Source organism: Vanellus vanellus (assembly GCF_965231255.1).
Source record: "Vanellus vanellus genome assembly, chromosome: 10".
NCBI classification, from domain to species: Eukaryota; Metazoa; Chordata; class Aves; order Charadriiformes; family Charadriidae; genus Vanellus; species Vanellus vanellus.
In genome coordinates, this window is record NC_138915.1 from 14,720,455 (window position 1) to 14,736,976 (window position 16,522).

A 16,522-nucleotide genomic window follows, 5' to 3' on the forward strand; every position below is an offset into this window, starting at 1 on the left:
CTTTATTCTGGATGGAGACAGGAAGGGGCATCTCATAAGGAAACAGCGCTGCAGCCTCAGGAGCGGCCCCTGTAGGAGAAGTCCTCTGGGAACACCATCTGACCAGGGCTATGCCCAGGGAGGAGGTAACAGCTGCCGAGGCCAAAGGCACAAGGGTGGGCTGGCCACAGATACCTGTGCCCTTGCAGGCTGCAAGTTGTCTGAAGACGGTGAGCCTCGAGGTCCAAAGCGCCTAGTGGTCCTCACTTCCCAAGCAGCCTGAACATCTCTCACGTCCCCCATCCCTCCTTGCTGATGTGGTTCAGCATGGTCTTTCCATTGCTTTGGGGAGGGAAGACGGACACAGGCAGAAAGACCCAGAAAGTGTCCATCCCAATGGCCACAGGAGCTTCCTGAGACTTTCCAAATAAGTCACTTGCTGGTGAGGCCAGACAAGTTGGAAGCATGGCCAATAGGTCCAGCCATGGGTGCCTGCCTGCCTGGTCCTCCTCAGCTGCTGTCTGTCTGCCCCAGGAGCTCCACAGAGGAGAGCACATGTGGGTGCTGGGGCAGGATAGGCACTCTAGACACTGGGTCTGAGGTTGGGTCTCCGCAGCAGGCTCACCGCAGTGCCCTCACCAAGCTTGCCATGGATGAGCTGGGGATGGGTTGGGCTGAGCACCCCAGCCTCCAGCAGGTTCTGCTCTGTGACATCTCTGTGCACGGGGCAAGGGGGAGCAAGTGCAAGAGGAGCCCCAGAGAGGGAGCAAGGAGCCTGCATGGACCAAGGACTTCCATGGAGATGTGGGGACTTGATATCTTCCTGCCCCTGCCCTGCTGCATCCTCACCCCAACGCTCACCTCTCCTCCACCCCGGGGTGCGGGGCTCTGCCAGGGACCCTAGGGCCACAGGAGCTGGCCCGGACGGTGCCCCCCTGTCCAAGCTCCAGGGACTGGGGGTATCTGAAGAACTCCAGGTGGTCCCAGCCATGTTCCTGCAGCCTTTCCTCATCCTGCTGCGAGCTGAGGTGGCCCAGGCATTGGCCAACACCACGGGGCCACTCCTCCCTGTCACAGCGCCACTGGGGAAAGAAGAACAAGGACACCAGCAGCGTCACACCAGGACCACGAAGTCTCTACCTTCACATCCTCACCCCGCACAAACTGGGCACATTGCTGCTCCTCCACCTTCCACTGTATCCCACTGCCTGCATCATTATGGCTCCACCAGGCAGAGCACTGCCATGGGGGTGGGACCTCGCATCTGCTGGTGACCCCACAGCCAAAAGCAGGTGCCCCCACTCCCTGAGCTCCCCAAATCCCTCAGCTGAGCTTCAGATCCCCACGGAGACCACAGCGGTACCTCTCCAGGGTGAGCATCCGGTGTGCACCTCAGCACCTCCCGGCTGGGCCGTGGAGGCGGCTCCAGGGTGCTGTGGGTCTGGCATAGCAGGGTCTTCTGGTTGTTCCCTCTGTGCTCAGCGGATGCCCAGTCCAGCTGGCTCAGGCAGGTGGCCATGTGCAGCGCTGTCAGCGAGCAGTCGCCCAGCCCCGGTGTGTCCCTCACCAGGATGGCCGATTTGGGTCTCTTCTGCTGGCCCACACTGGGGGGGCTGAGTGGGTGGCCATGGGATGGGCGCCCTGGCACACAGCGAGGCTGGATGCCCCATCGCTCTTCCTCTGAGGGTGAAGGGACTTGCACCCCAGGGGAGCTCTGGCACTGCTGGCCCCCGGCCGGGCTCTCCACCTGCTTGCCGTGGGCTTCGCCAGTGTCAGGGGATGCCACCCACGTGTTGGGGACCCCCTCGAAGATGAAGTAGGCTGGGTTGGTGTAGCCAGCGGCTGGCTCTGGAAGGCTGCGGGGCCGGCTCCTGCAAAGCACGGCAGGCGAGGGCTCAGCATCACCCCATGGCCGGGGCTCATGGCGGGGCAGAGCCCAGCTGGGGTACCTGAGGTGCTGCAGGGATGGCTTGGGGCACATCGGGGTGTCTGCTGCTGGCTCGGCATCCTCCTCCTCGAAGCTGATCCACTCTGCAAAGGCATCGAAATCTGGCCTCTCCCCACCAGGTACAGCCACGCCGTGCCCGAGCGTGGCCCCAAACCCCCGTTCCCAGGGCGATGGGAGGGGGCTGGCGCACGGCCGCATTACCGTAGAGCCTCTCGCGGGTGCTGCGCCTGTCCTTGGGAACCCGGACCTTCATCCAGCCACGCATGGAGCCCGTCTCCTCGCCACGGTGGAAGAGGAAGGTCTCGAACTGCTGGGCCATGCTGCCAATCATCGACCTCATTGCGATGCAGCACTCACCTGCGGGCACAGCGCACGCCTGCATTGGCCCCCCCGGGCAGCTCGGGGGGCAGGCGAGCCCCTCGTATGCAGTGGCACCCTGGAGCAGGGCGGGTGCCAGGGTCCCTTCTGGCAAACTCCAGCTGCAAAACCTTACACACAGCAAGCTGTTACTTGAGTCCTGCAGGGGCTATGCTTGGCACCCCCCCATGCCACCACCATGACCCCCATGGCACCATCCCACACGCACCGTAGGACTCGCAGCTCTCCACACCCTTGATGCTGAGCAGCAGGTGCTGGTCCCCCAGGTACTCCAGGTCTGGCAGGATGGGGTTCAGCTGCACACAGAGATGGGTGCTCAGGAGAGCTGCCTCAGGGCAGGGAGGCACAGGGGTGACTCTGTCCTGGGGGGGGTGGTGACAGCCCCCAGCGCCCCTTGGTGTTCAGGGTATGGAGCCAGCAGGAGGGATGGGGAAGAGGAGGGAGGAGGATGCTCGAGGGCTGGAGGGGGCAGCATCGGCCACCCCAGTGCATACCACAGGCAGATGCTTTGCAGACCATCCCAACTTGAGGAAGCCGGGGATGTCACAGCTCTGGGAGGTGTTTTCCCCACTCCGCTGGACCTCTGTAAGGGGAGAATGGGGGGCACAGCTCCAGCCGGGGCTGGTTTGCCCCCGCAGCATACCCCCCAGCACCCTGGCACCAGGGGCCACCTCACCCTCCAGGCAGTAGGAGTGAAACTCGATGTAGCACTTGCTGCGACTGGCGGTTTTCACAATCACCTCGATGCTCTCCCACTCGATGCAGGCCAGGGCCTCGGGGCCAGATCCGGGAGCTGAAGGCCAGTACCGGTGGGTCAGTGTGCACCGCGCAAACACCCGCAGCCAGAGCTTACCCCAAACCGGGCACGGGGGGTGACAGACCCCAACCCCTTACCTTTCTTGGGCACAAACTGTGACGTTACTCCCACCTCAAAGGTGGCAAAGACAGGTGAGTGGTCACTGGTTACGATGTCGTCAGTGCAGCCTGCATGGCAGGAGGGGGCAGCTGGGTGATGGACCCCAATCCCCAGGGTCGTGGGTAGTGCTGGGCACCCCAGGTTCCCCCCAGCCCTGGAGTGTTACTCACCGTAGGAGTTACAGACAACATGGGTCTCTGGGTGCGACTTCCATAGGATGCGGTCACACCACGAGGGGACATTGATCCTCATCTAAAAATGGGGCAAAAAAGAAGACTTCAGTGCCCCCTTGGGTTCGGCTGCAGAAAAGCACCCCAGCACCCCAAAAAGTGAGCTTCCTCCTGGCCAGACCCACTCTGGGGAGGGAATGGGCTGGCAGAGGCATGGGGGCTAAGCACCACCATGCAGCCCTCCCTGGCACCATCCAATGCTGCCATCCCTGTTGCGTGGCTATGTCCTGCAGCTCAGCAGGAGGCTCCAGGAACTCACCCCCGTGGGCTTGAACTTCTGCCACATGTAGCTGTCCCGGGAACCCCGCTCGTACCGGTACGTGGGTGGGAAGGAGATGTCACCCTCACCTGGAAACCAAGACATGGAGGTGGCATAGGGGCCAGCATCCCTGCCTGTCCCTATAGCTGCAACCAGCTGGGGACAGTCCCCATGGGGTGTCATGGTCCCCGTCTGGGGCTCACACATGGATGACACCCCCAGCCAGCCGTGCAGGGACAGGCTCTGACATGCTCTTGGGATGAAGAGACCAGGGACCTGCCCCGGGTGGGTTGCGTGGTGCACATCAAGGTCCCCCAGGCTTTCAGCACCTCACCGCATGCTGGAGGTGGCACAGGGAGAGGGCTGCAGGGACCAGTGCAGGGGCAGTTGTCCCCCCACAGCTGCCCTCCTTGGTCAGGAAACCATTCCCTCTGCCCTGACACTCACTGAATCGCAGGAACACCTTGCTCTTCTCCCGCTCCAGGTTCAGCTGGTCAACAGCCAGGAGGGCTTCAAACTCCCTCTTGGTTATATGGGCAAGGATGTCCTGCGCCAGGGGAGGAAGGTGTGGTGAGCCTTGGCTCTTTTCACCCCTGCAGCTGCACCAGCGCCACCACTAGCGTGCTGCTGTCCCCAACCATAGTGCCTGTGGGGTCCCACCTGCACATCCATGTCCAAGCGGTAGTTGAGGTCCCCGAACCAGAAGAGGTGGGTGAAGCGCAGGGTGAGGTCGAAGGCGCTGAGCCGCTTGTCGCCCAGAACCAGGGAGCGCAGGATGTCGCTGTAGTTCTGGTTACGCCTGCAGAGGGGATGGCAGCACCATGTGAACCTCCCTGGGAACACCTCAACCTCACCCTGCCCCTGCTAGGTGGGGACAGACGGGGACAGGTACAACCCCAGAGTCACCTGGGGTTTCTCCAGCCCCCTGAGACACCTGCCTGCTTGGGAGCAGCCCCATTCCCCAGAGCCCCTCCATCACCTGTGGGTCTTCTCGCTGCCGGAGGCCAGGTGGCAGTTGATGAAGCCAAAGGAGGTCCCATTGAAGAGAAAGGAGACACCCACAGCTCCCTTGTTCCCTGCAGGGATATGCTGGGCACTGAGGTCTGGAGGGGGCCTGAAGGTCTGGGATGGCTCCCAGGCTGCCCCCTCACTCTGGGGCATCCCCTCCACCCTGTGCCCATCCCTACCCAGTGTGTTAGCGATCCCAGTTTTCACACTGGAGGTGTGGACATGGCTGATGCGCCGCTCATGCTCGGGCTTCACCAGCACCACGATTTTGATGCTCCAGAGGCACTGCAGAGCGACCTGCGGGGCAGCAGGGGGTGAGCCTGTCTGTTCCCCCCCCCCGTTGCCCCGTGGCTGAGCATGGTGGGGACAGAGAAGCAGCAAGGTGAGCCAACCCATCCCTGAAAGGTGGCTCCTGGGGAGGGCACTCCTTGCATGGGATCCACCAGGCATAGGAGGAGGTTCCCTGGGCTGCATTTGGGGTGGGAGAAGACCCTGGCTTTGGGGGTAAGAGCCCTGGAGAGACGGCTGCTGGTAACCAGCTCCTTGAAACTGCCAGGGGATGGCTTTAGCCTGCTCAGCGCTGGGTGCCCCCCCAGACACAGCCCGAGGGGTCCAGGCTGCACCTCGCCGTTACCACACGGTAGTCGATGGCCATCAGGGTCTTCAGAGATGCACGGAGGAATTCGACCCACTCGCGGTCACCCAGAGAGTTCTCCTGGGTGCCAATAACGTAGATGTCATGGGGGATGCAGGCGGTGGTCTCGTCCTGCGTGCGCCCCAAGCCCCTTGACGTCAGCCAGGAGGCGAGGGAGCGGGGTGGTGGGGTGCTGCCTGTGGGCAGGGGACAGCAGGTCACCAGGGGGAGACAACGCAGGGCTGATTCCAAGTTCTTTGAGCCCCTCTCCACCCTCAGACCCTGCAAATCTCCAGAAACTGCTGGGGATGGGAAGCATCGTGGTCCACTCACGTACATCCCAGACTGGTGCTTGGATTTACTGCTACCACCCAAAACTCTCACCAGTACCCCAGCTTCTCCATTCCCCTGACAGCCACCAGGCGAGTGGATCCCGATGGGACAGACAAACACAAAAGCAGCTAAGTCAGGGTCTTCTCCAGCTTCTTGCTCCCACTGATGACCAGCTTGAACCTCAGCTTTCCTGGGGCAGCTCCCTCACCTCCCAAACCCCACCTGGGCTCCCAACAAGCCATGACAGCCTCCCAGGACAACGTGACCTTATCCTGGCTCCTTACCCATGTTCCACGTCCCGACGTACACTGAGATGAGGTCAGGCTCATCCAGGTTGGAGTGCTGGATCTTCATCAGCTGCAGCAGCTGGCAAAAGGCCTCTCGCTTCTGCAGGATGATATGGGTGTCTTAGGGCCTCCAAAGGGGAGCTGGGAGCCACCGCACCCCACAAGGTGCCAGTGGCCGGATCAGGGGGACATCACCCCCAGGCATAGGAGTGGGCTTGCAGGGCTGGTCTGAACCCTGAGACCAGCCATTTGCTGCATCCCTACATAACAGCTCTGTTTTCCTCCAGGACAGACGGCGAGCGCAGTCAGTGTTGCTTACCCGTGCATTGGGGAAGACGAAGTCTCTGCTCAGGTTCCTCTGTGGCTCCCGGTCATACACCAGTCTCACCTTGCTCTGCATGCTCTGGTATTTGATCAGCTGCAGGACTGAACACCGGGCATGAGGGGGGCAATAGTGGTATTCACCTCCCACCGTGGGTGCCAGCAGGCAGCGTGGGATGGGGGCGCAGGGTGTGACCGGGTCTGCAGCCCATCGCCCTGGCATCAGGCCTGTGCCAGGGAATCCCATGGCCCCACAGCACCTTGTTGGGATCAGCAGCCCCTTACTTTTGTCCTGCGGGATGGTCTCCTCCGGGGACCCACTGCCCCTCTTGGTGATGGCCACCGTGCCCGACTCCACATCCACCATCAGGGCTGCGCGCTGCAACTTGCCCACCTTCACCTGCAGATGGGGACACAGCTCCCGGGTCGGCCCCATGCCTGCCCTGCCCGACCAGTGATGCCAGGCCCCCACCATGCCCCCAGCCCTCACCTCGAAGCTCTGCACGGCCAGGGGCTTGGCTGTCGGTGGGGGGGCCGCCGCCACGCTGGGCAGCGCCAGGTTGTGCCTTGACACTGTCTCCTGCAGTGACTTCAGCACCTGCCGGAGAGACAGGCGCTGGTCTGGGGGGACTGGGCTAACGGGGAGCCCTGGGCATCCTGCGCCAGCCCATCCTGCCCCAAGGGTCATCCCGGGGCTGTGCCACCCCCGGCAGCCTGCTTTGCTGGAGGGTTTAATTCAGATGAGGGGTTTGCTGGAGCAGAGCGATGCTCCCTGGCGCAGGGTACCAGCACAGCCAGGCAGCAGCTGCTGTTAACAGTGGCTGTGCTCCCCCTGCGCCCAGCTGGGCTTCCCCAGCCTGGCGTCAGGGGGGGGACGGGCACCTTCTTCTCCAGTGAAGAGAGGAGATGGTTGACGGTAGATATCTTGTTGAGGAGCAGCTCAAGGTCCGGATCGCTGGTCAGGAGGCCCTGAGGGGAAGGACGGATATTTTTGGAGCAGTGTGGTGGCACTGGAGCAGTGGATTCCTCCCTGCAGGTCCAGGCTGCACCATGAGATGTGGGGGTCCCTGGGGTCTGGCAGGGGAAGCAGCTTCTCCCCCCCAGCCACATCCTGGAGTGGGCACAGAAATGAGTCCCCCCAGCTTGTCCCCAGGCCACAGGGAGCCAGGTCCCCTCTGCCAGCTGCAGGAACCCCAGCACACACAGCACCCAGGGACCACCAGCAGCACCACGGGGTGTGCAGCTCCTTTGGGTGCCAACACGCACCAAAACCACCCTGACCACCTTCCCCGCAGACCAGCTATGCCCAGCCACATGCGACAAGGCAGCTGGGGGCTGCAACAGCCCGAGGGGGGCTCACCTGCTCCCTGGCTGGGCTGCGAGGGGATGCGGGAGGGTCGAACACCCTGGCCAATGTCTCCAGACCTGCCAGGGTGAAGTCAATCTCACTGCAGAGGAGAGGAACAGGAGAGTCAGTGTGGGCATCTCCCGAGCCTCAGTGCCATGCTTGGCCACCACAAAGAGGACAGAGAAGAGGTAGGTGGCTGCAGCTGATGTGTGCCCCGGGCCACTCGCCTGTGCAGCGCCCGGCAGGCTGTGACAAGCGCGGTGCTGAGATGGCGCAGCTGCGGGTGTCCATGGCGCAGCGCTTCCAGGTCCAGCTGCAGGTGGTGGTTCAGGTACTCAGCCATGAAGCCCATGAAGTCACTGGCCGGGCTGCAAAGGCAGGTGGGCATCTTTGGAAAGATCCCCACCTGGAGTGTGCCACCATTGCCAGCGAGGGGTGGCCGTGCCCACCCCATCGCCTCCGTCAGCCTGGGGTGGGCGGGGGCACATTACCTGCTGTGGACCTGCTCCTGCAGCCTCTGGTGCAGCTGCTGCGAGATGTGGGTCCGGCCGGCGACAGGAGCACTGAGCCACGTGCCTGTCCCAGCTCCCCCAGTCGGGACTGCGCTCACCGTGTGCCCGCTGCCTCGGCCATCCTCCCCGTCTGTGGGCAGAGGACAGCCAGCTCAGCAGGACCCCGTCCCCGCTCACAGCCGGGTGCAGCCCCCTCTGCTCCCTCCCCGGCTCACCTGAGTCCTCGTCGGCCGCCTGCCTCGGCCGGTGCACAGGGTAGAGCAGCGGTGTCACCAGCCCGTTGTTGGGCTGCTGGTACGCGCTGATCAGGTCTGGGAGGGTGCGGAAGCACTTGGCCTGGATGCCCTGGATGGTCTGGGGAGGCAGAGAGGGGGGGAGCATCGTCATGTCCCCCCCTCCACTGGCTCCGCGTGCTGGAGCAGTCCCTCACCAGGCTGTGGACCAGACTGCCTGTCGAGTGGGTCTGTCCTCCAAAATGTGCCCGGCTGGATGCCAGCCCCACGGGGAGCTCACCCCAGCCCCTGGCAGGGCAGCGGAGCAAGGAGTGTGGAGACATCTGCCTTGAGCAGCAGATGGGGATGCTCTTTTTAGGGTGTCAGAAGGAGCGGCTGCAGGGAGCTGGGTACCAGGAGAAACGTGAAGTGAAAGAGGGGAAGCGAGGCCGAGCCGGCAGCCAGGACAGGCATCATGGTGACAGCTGTTGCAGGGATCAGTGCTGCGTGGCCAAGCTGGGGCAGGGGATGGCGGCAGGAAGAGGACAGGCGTTTTGCTGTGCTGCCCCGGGTGGGCTGGCGGCAGCCGTGGGGCTGGAGGGCAGGCAGCCTTCTAGGCGGCCCCGTGCCGAAGGGGTGGCTGCAAAGCGCTCGCATCCTGTTGTGCTGGGCGTTGTAGGCAGCTCATGCAAAAAGCAAACCGCACCGCTCGCTCACGGCGTGTCAGGGAGGGCAGGCACCCCAGCTCCTTCATATTCGCATCCTGCTCGTGCCCTAGCTTGCAGCCGGTGGCCCCCCCGGCATGGCGCCTGGCGGCATTAGCCAGGGCAGGGAGTGCACCCCGGTGGCACTCAGCCTCTGGGCACGCACTGCGGCACCCACCTGGACGGAGAGCAGCCCCTCATCATCAGGGAGGATGCGGTAGGTGTGGACATGTCGCTGGAACCTGGGAGAGAGCAGACAAAGGTCCCGCGCCGTGCCCCTCATGACATTGTGGGCACATGGCAGCACTCGGGGGTGTGCTTGGTACCCAGCCCCGATGCAAACACCCCGTCCCCTCTGCAGAGAGAGGAACTGAGCTCTCATTTCTGGAAATAAAAGCATCACCCTCAGCTCTGGGTCTGTACCCATTGGCAGGGGAGGATGTGCAATGTCCCCCTGCCTCCAAACAGCACCCTGCCTGCAGTGGGCATGGCCACAGCACGGCCACGGCACGCCGGAGCTCAGCCACATCTCTGTCAGCATTTGCTGGGGCACCTACAACCCCGTGGCTCCGCATAGCAGTGAGGGGTTTTGGCTAGCCGGAGCTGGGTTCTGTGCTCCCTGTGACTGTGACTACTCTCTGCAAGGCCACCGCAGCATCCCTGCCCATGCCACCGTCCCGTCTGGCATCGCCCTGACCTCCGGCTCAGTGCTGGGATGCTGGCAGAGCCAGGGCGGCTGCCGGCTGAACCCCTGGCGTGCCCTGCAACCCCCCGCGCCCCTCGGCACCATGTGTTTGCAATTTATCCTGCGCGCCGGGCCAGGCCAGCCGTCGGAAAGGGGGTGGCATCCTGCCAAACCCGCCGAGACACCGCCCCGCGCGCTCCCCGCTGCAGACGTGTCGCTCGGCCGCAGGAAGGGTGCAGGCAGCAAGGAGGGGTGCAGGCAGCCCCAGCAGCAGCACTTCCAGGGGCTGCAAGCCTGGTCCCAGGCATGGAGAACGGCGAGGGGGCCCGTGAGCGGCAGGGGATGCAGCCCCCGAGTCCCGGCAGCTGAGATGTTAACAGCGAGCGCCGCGGTCCGGATGCGGCCGTGTTGGGGGTTGGAGGGACAGGGGATGTTTGTTTTCGCAGAGGCAGGGCGATGCGAGTCAGCCTCTCCCGCTCCCACGCACGGGGCCGGGATGGCGGGCAGCCCAAAATGGCTTGGCGTGCCCTTGATTTTGGGTTCTCCTTTCAGCTACCCTGGTGCTGGTCAGGACTGCTGGCCCGGGCTTCTGCCTGCTCCCAGGGACACAGGGTTCTCCACTGGTCTGGCCTGGGGATCACTCAAAACCCCCTGCGCCAGAGAGCTGGCACCACGCTCACCCCGCTGGCATCACTGCAGAAGGCTTTTCTGCCAGGTTTTGGCAGAGCCAGCCTGAGGGGCAGTGCCGGGATTGCTGTGCCTGGAGCCCGCAGCCTACAGCAGGGAGAGGGACAGAAGGACCCCAGCGAGGGACAAGAGAGAGAAGCTGCGAGCAGAAGCCAGGCAAGTGACTCACAGGAGGCAGAGGGCGTACGCCCCCGAGACCGACTCGCTGTCCCGCACCAGGAAGCAGCCATCCCGCCCGGCCTTGGCCAGCAGCTCCTCCGCCACCACTCGGCTGATGTCCCGGTGGTACCAGCTTGCTGCTGCCATCCTCCAAGGCAGCAGGACACTGGCTGCACTGTGTCCCTGTCCCAGCCCCGCATCGGGGCTCAGCAGTGGATGCTGGCCATCGGCTGCCACACGGGGTCGGTTGGGGAAGGTGAAGGTGTGGGCAGAGTGAGGGAACCAGCCCCCTGGTACCCGAGCGAGCTAGTGGCTGGAGGTCCCAGAAGGTGATGTGCAGCCACCGAGGTGATGTTCATGGGGACCGGGTGCACTGCGGCCAGGCAGTGTGGCAGAAGCAGGACCGGGGGGGCAGCTGGGGGATGCTGGGGGTCCGAATGCTCCTCATCGTGGGGGGCTCCAGCCTGTGTGGTGCACGGGGGCAGAGAAGGGCAGATCAGCTATTAGACCTTTCCCGCAGGGGGAATCACCCCGTGCTCCCACCCCAGCCCTGGGGCCACCATCCTGCCCTGGTGCACGACGAGGACAGGCCATGCTGGCATCCCGGCAGCACGCAGGAGCCCAGACCTCGTCAGACACACTCACCGTCCCTCTCAGATGTGGTGTGGTGCTCCCGCGGCTCTTGCAGGGTGCTGGGGACAGCGAGCTGAGCTTTCAGGGTGCAGCCAAGCAGGACCGGAGCCGTGATGCTGTACCGGCTGTTCTGGGCTTCCTTCCGCGGAGCACGCCCGGCACACACGGCCCGTCGGGGCGGCAGTGTGGGGTCAAGCAGCACCCACCCCGGTGCCCCCACTCTCCGGCCCCACCGGCCAGGCCCACCCTCTCCGTGCCCTGTGCCGCTCGCTCGGCACCGCGGCAGCTGCCGCGCTCTTCCTCCTTCTCTGCGCTCTGCTCGCCCCACGCCAGGACCAGCCTCCTCGCTCCTCCTCCCACTCCAGCCCTGCTACAGGGGGAAGCCTGTGGCCATGCGGGGCTGAGCATGGCAGGGAGCGGGCAGCAGCAGTCCTGCAGCCAGGGCTCTGCCTCCACCCCGCTCCCCGCTGCCCATCTTCCCCGGGGGCGAGGGGCAATGGAAGGGGGAGAGCCCCATCCCTCGAACAGGACGCCGGGAGAGGGGACTGCCAGCAGTGGGGCACAGCAGCAAGCCCCTGAAATGTGTTTGGGGTGGTGGGCACATGGGCAGCGTGTGGGCAGTGACTGAGCTGCCCACTCCTGGGGACCTTGCTGCCTGTGCCGGGGCTGAGCTCTGCTGTTCGCTGTCGGCCACATGGAGACAGAGATGCTGTGGGCACCAGGCAGCCCAGAGAGCTGAGCGCCCGTGATGCAATTCTTGTCACCCCATCTGTGGGTGCGCTGCCTCCGGGCAGAAGGGAAGCAGGGTTCAGGGGCTCCTGGGAAGGGGTCAGGAAGGCAGGAGACTTTTCCCAGCAGGATGAGGCTGCAAACAGCACCAGGGTTCCCACAGCTCCCAAGTGCAGACCCAGAGATTTTGCTCCTCGTGGCAAGCAGCAAGCAGGCCATGCACGTGCCGGCGGTGGCCTGGGCAAGTGGCTGGCTTGAGCTGCGCTAGGGCGATTAACAACAATTAATTACAGATGAGCAGCTGCCACCATCTGCTGTCAGAGTACCTGGGAGCACCAGGGATGCTCCGGAGGGAGACAGGACAGTGGGTTCCTGCCAGAGGAGGAGGAGGAGGATGAAGTGCCGTGCCAAGCCACAGACCCATCTGTCTGCCACCCTTGGCATCAGGAGCTGACCCCTGCAGCTATGAGCCCAACACAAAGGGACCAGCATGGATGTGCCAAAAGCCCCTGCCCAGGCTTCCTCCTGGGCTCTTGGCCTCAAGAGGAACCTGTAGTTGAGGCCACCGAGAAGTTGGGCAGCCTGCCTGATTTTGGGCTGGCAGCTCCAGGCTGCACAGCGGCTGGAGACCCCCATCCTGCTGGAGACCCTCGTCCTGCCAGAGACCCGCTCCCACCAGCACTGCTCCCTCCTGTTACTTAACAGGGGGCCAATAATTCCCTGCAGTTGCGGAGGCGCCTGGCGTCAGATTAATGCCGCTGTCTACGCCGCTTAATGCAGATCAGAGGAGGAAGACCTGGAGCTCTGAGGGGCTTCGAGAAATGAGCAGCCCTGGCTGCGAGCTTTTACGTAAGGCTGCTGTGGTGCGCAGTGCCAGAGGCTGTGCCGTGATGTTCCCACATGCCCTGACACCAGCATGCAAGGAGCACTGCCAGCACCTGGGGACAGTTGTCTTTTGGAAGGCAATGTGGGTTCACTGGTGACACCTTGCTGGGTGGCTCCAGCTCCATGTGGGCTCCCTTTGGAGGGCAGACCCTGCGAGCGAGGGCACTGAAGCAGGAGGCCACGGGAAGCCCCGTGGCTGTTCCTCGGGGAGGCAGGACACTGCAAGGCACTGTCCATTGGGAGCCAGGGGTAAAGCCGGACCCCCACGCATTTCACCAGCTCCACGTCCACCAACGTCCTGCCCTGCTGGAAGTGGCCAGTTGAGCTGAGCTTCACACAGTGGGTGGACCTGGAGGGACATGTGGGATGAGGCAGATGAGAGGAGTCTTTGGCCATTTATTAAACAGGAAAAAGGAAGAAGCCCTCTCTCATTTCCCTGTTATTTTTAACACCACACTGCATCCCCCAGCTTCCTTCCCCAGTGCTTGGTTCGGAGCATGGTGCGAGCGCGGGAAGGGATGTGGTCTGTCCGTCTCACCACTGCTTTGGGGGGGGAAATATCTGCTCCTGCACCTGGGCAAAGTCTCCTTGGCTGAATCCATGCAGTCAGGATTAAACTGAGCTGAAGCCACCCATAATGAAATCTGCTCTCCATCCTCGCCATGCTCCGCAGACCCTACAACCATGCCCTTGTGGACGGCACCAGTCTCAGGAGCCTTATTAAAAGCCTAACGGAGACCTGCAAACAGAGCTCTGGATTAGGTGCTGGGGGTGGCTGCCCCACCGTCCCCCCCCAGCTGGGCAGCAGGCATCCAGGTAGGGCTGCCTCCTCCTCCTCCTCTTCCATCCACCAGCAGGAAGGTCACAGTTCACATGTCCCCCTGACCTTGGCAGAAATAGCACCCACTAATCTGCAAACTAAGCAGCTCTCCTGTGCGCAATTAAAGAAATCACAAGTCCCATCCCCAGACAACGTGTGCTGACAGCTAAAGCCCTGAGCAGTGGGGCTGGTACAGATGGCTTGTGGTGGCTCCCAGTGGCTCCTGGTGGCCCACGGGGCAAAGGCACAGGTGGGCTGTGTTTGGGAGGGGTTGGTACCCATGTGATAAAGGTTGTTGAGCTAATCCAGGGTGCTGGGAGGAGGCTGCTGGCAGCTCTGGGATGGAGGTACACTGGTGACTCGGGACATCCTGACCTTGGTGCTCAGAACCAAGTGCATGCTCAGAGCAAATGGTCTGGCCAAGCAGGCAAGGGATTGAGGGGTGTTGGAGGTGAGGAAGAGGAGTGGGACCTTGCTGGAGCAGTTTGCAGGCTGCCCTGAGCTATCCTTGTGATCTGTGCCCTGTCCCTAGGGCTGACCTGGGGGCAGCATCCACACGAGCATCCTGCAGCCACCCCTGCGGGAGGGGGATCCTGCGCACCGGCTGCAGCCGAGGAAGGATGGTAGTGGGGAGCACTTCTTTCCCGGCTGCTGTAAGGCAAATCCACTCTGTGCTTTCAACAGTTTTCTATTTGCAGCAGCAAACCTTGAATTAATGATGTGCTAATCGGGTCAGGCGAGGCCAGCCTCTGGTGTTATGAAACGACGTGGGGCTGAGCAGATTGCCCGGTGGTGCCAGGGGATGGTGGCAGGTCCATGTCTCACCACTGAGGGGTGGTTGGCCCTTTGCTGCTGCATCAGGGGGAGCAAAGCCTAGTGTGGGAGTTGCTATTGCAACCCTGAGCCTTGTGTGTGCCTTTGCTCCATCATCTTGTACATCAGTGTCCCTGTGGCAAGGGTGTCCCATGTGCCCTGGACCACAGCAGGTCACCTCTAGGTGACCAGCCAGACAAGCACGTTGGCTATGCAAGAAGCTGCCTGCACTTCCTGTCCATCTGTTAGCCATCCAGCAAAGTGCGTAAGGGAGGGATAAAACCCAGCAGGTCCCTCCCTCCCCTCTGCCATCTCCCTCCACCCTCATGGCCAGGGCTGGGCCAGCTCCACTTGCCATGGGAGCAGTTATAGAGAACCCCCTGTGGGAATCTGCCCATGCCCCTGCCTTCACCCCTGCCCACCAGGAGCAGAACTTCCACCTCAATTACCATCACCTTGCTCCTAAGCCCTCTTTGCTGATCTCTGTAAGCTGCTTTCTCAGGGCTCTGGCAGCAGCCATATTTATAGCCCACTCTTACTCATGAAGCGTCTCCCTAGTTAATAAACTAATAGGATTCTTCACGAAAGCACCTCTCCCACGGTACGCACACACACACCCCCCCACATCTCCAGCCAAAGCCAAGAGGGTGAGATCAGATGCCAGGGGAGGGACTGCCGGGGGGGTATAAGAAGCTGCAGGACTGGGAGCAGCCCATAGTGACTGGGTGGCAGTGGGACGTGCTGGGAGAGGAAGAGGAGAGCGTCTGTCTGTCCGTCTACTCCCCAGGTGAGTGATGCCTCCTCTGCTGTCTGGGCCCTGCCAGTGCTTTGGGGCTGTTTTGTAAACCACTCAGGGGCAAGGACGTTGGTGCCGTACTGTGGCTGGAAGGAGGGTGGTTTGGGGCTGAAAGGCAAAAAATGTGGCGAAAAGGATTTCAGCGTGGCCAAGCCAGAGGGCACAGGTGGAGGTGTCGGGTAGCAGCATGGGAGAGCTTAGCCATGCCAGGAGGGGTCCGAGTCCTCTCTCTGGGTCTTGGGAGATGCAGAGGAGTTCAGCTCTTCTCTCCTCCAGTTTTCATCACCTCATCCTAAATTCCTGGGCTCTGGAGAGGGATGAGCCCACAGCACCATTCTGCTCCTGCTTCCTTTGCACTTTCTCTTGCTGCTGCCCAAGAAACCCTGCAGGAGAGGGTGCCCGAGCTTCACATCCCACAGCACCTGAGGGCATCAAAGATCCTGTGTTTGGGACTAATCCCTTGTTTTCCCGTGGGGAAGAGGATCATCTCCTCCCCCCATATCAATTTCTTCTTTCTCCCCAGCATCCCTTTGGTTGTGTAAAGAGGCAACTCTGCCCACGTGCCCCCAGGGCTTAAAATCCCACCCGGGCTTAAGCTCTGCTAATATCAGAGCTGCCTAACTTTAAGAAGCTGAGCTCATCCTATCTAATCTCCCAGCGAATCAGCTGGTGATTAGAGCAATATTTACGGTTTAATTCTGGACGCCAGGCTTGAGCAAGCAAAACGCAGGCAGCACAGTCAGGCAGGGCTGGGCAGGGCTGCCAGCACTGTCTGCCCAGAGCTGGCTCTGGTGCTGCCGGCCAGGAATGGGGACAGAGGGGCCGTGGGTCGGGGCCATGTGCCCTGAGACCCCCCTGCTCACGGGGCAGTTAAGCTGCCCTCAACCTTTCTGCCTGTGGTTTCCTTGCTCTCCTGTGAGTGACGGACAGAACAAGCCCGTTCCTGTCATTGAGCCATGACAGCCAATTTCCTGCAGACAAGAAAAATTCATAAAACTGAAACTCCATAAGCCCTTTTGTTCGTTTTCTTGCCTTTCCTGGCCTTGAACTCACTCCCTTGGGAGTCACCCCCGTGCTTCCTATTTTCTGAAGCCTGCCTGCTTGGGGCATCGCTCTCCCTTTTTCTCTTCCACCTCCTCTTCACCATGTTTTTGGCCGGGTACAAGGGGCTTGCTCGGCACAGCTGCCTTGCCGGGCCTCCAGCTGTTACTGTGTGTATTGTGTGTGCCCTGAAGCTGGGCAGCTC

At 62.3% G+C, this 16,522-nt stretch overlaps 1 protein-coding gene across 1 annotated transcript; it reads right to left on the reverse strand.

Moving 5' to 3' along the window:
* Nucleotides 1–10,747, reverse strand: LOC309675845 (phosphatidylinositol 3,4,5-trisphosphate 5-phosphatase 2-like; the record flags this gene model as incomplete). Its single annotated transcript, XM_082488247.1, has 27 exons — nt 1–695; nt 841–1,061; nt 1,343–1,850; nt 1,929–2,010; nt 2,129–2,284; nt 2,514–2,601; nt 2,800–2,888; nt 2,982–3,098; nt 3,200–3,289; nt 3,392–3,473; nt 3,711–3,799; nt 4,158–4,257; nt 4,371–4,509; nt 4,690–4,786; nt 4,898–5,015; nt 5,353–5,549; nt 5,970–6,072; nt 6,292–6,398; nt 6,579–6,693; nt 6,784–6,891; nt 7,176–7,262; nt 7,654–7,737; nt 7,865–8,009; nt 8,133–8,283; nt 8,369–8,507; nt 9,248–9,311; nt 10,611–10,747. 27 exons carry the CDS (start codon nt 10,745–10,747, stop codon nt 563–565), a joined length of 3,546 nt encoding a protein of 1,181 aa, XP_082344373.1. The 3' UTR covers nt 1–562.
* Between the last annotated feature and the right edge of the window lie 5,775 nt (nt 10,748–16,522).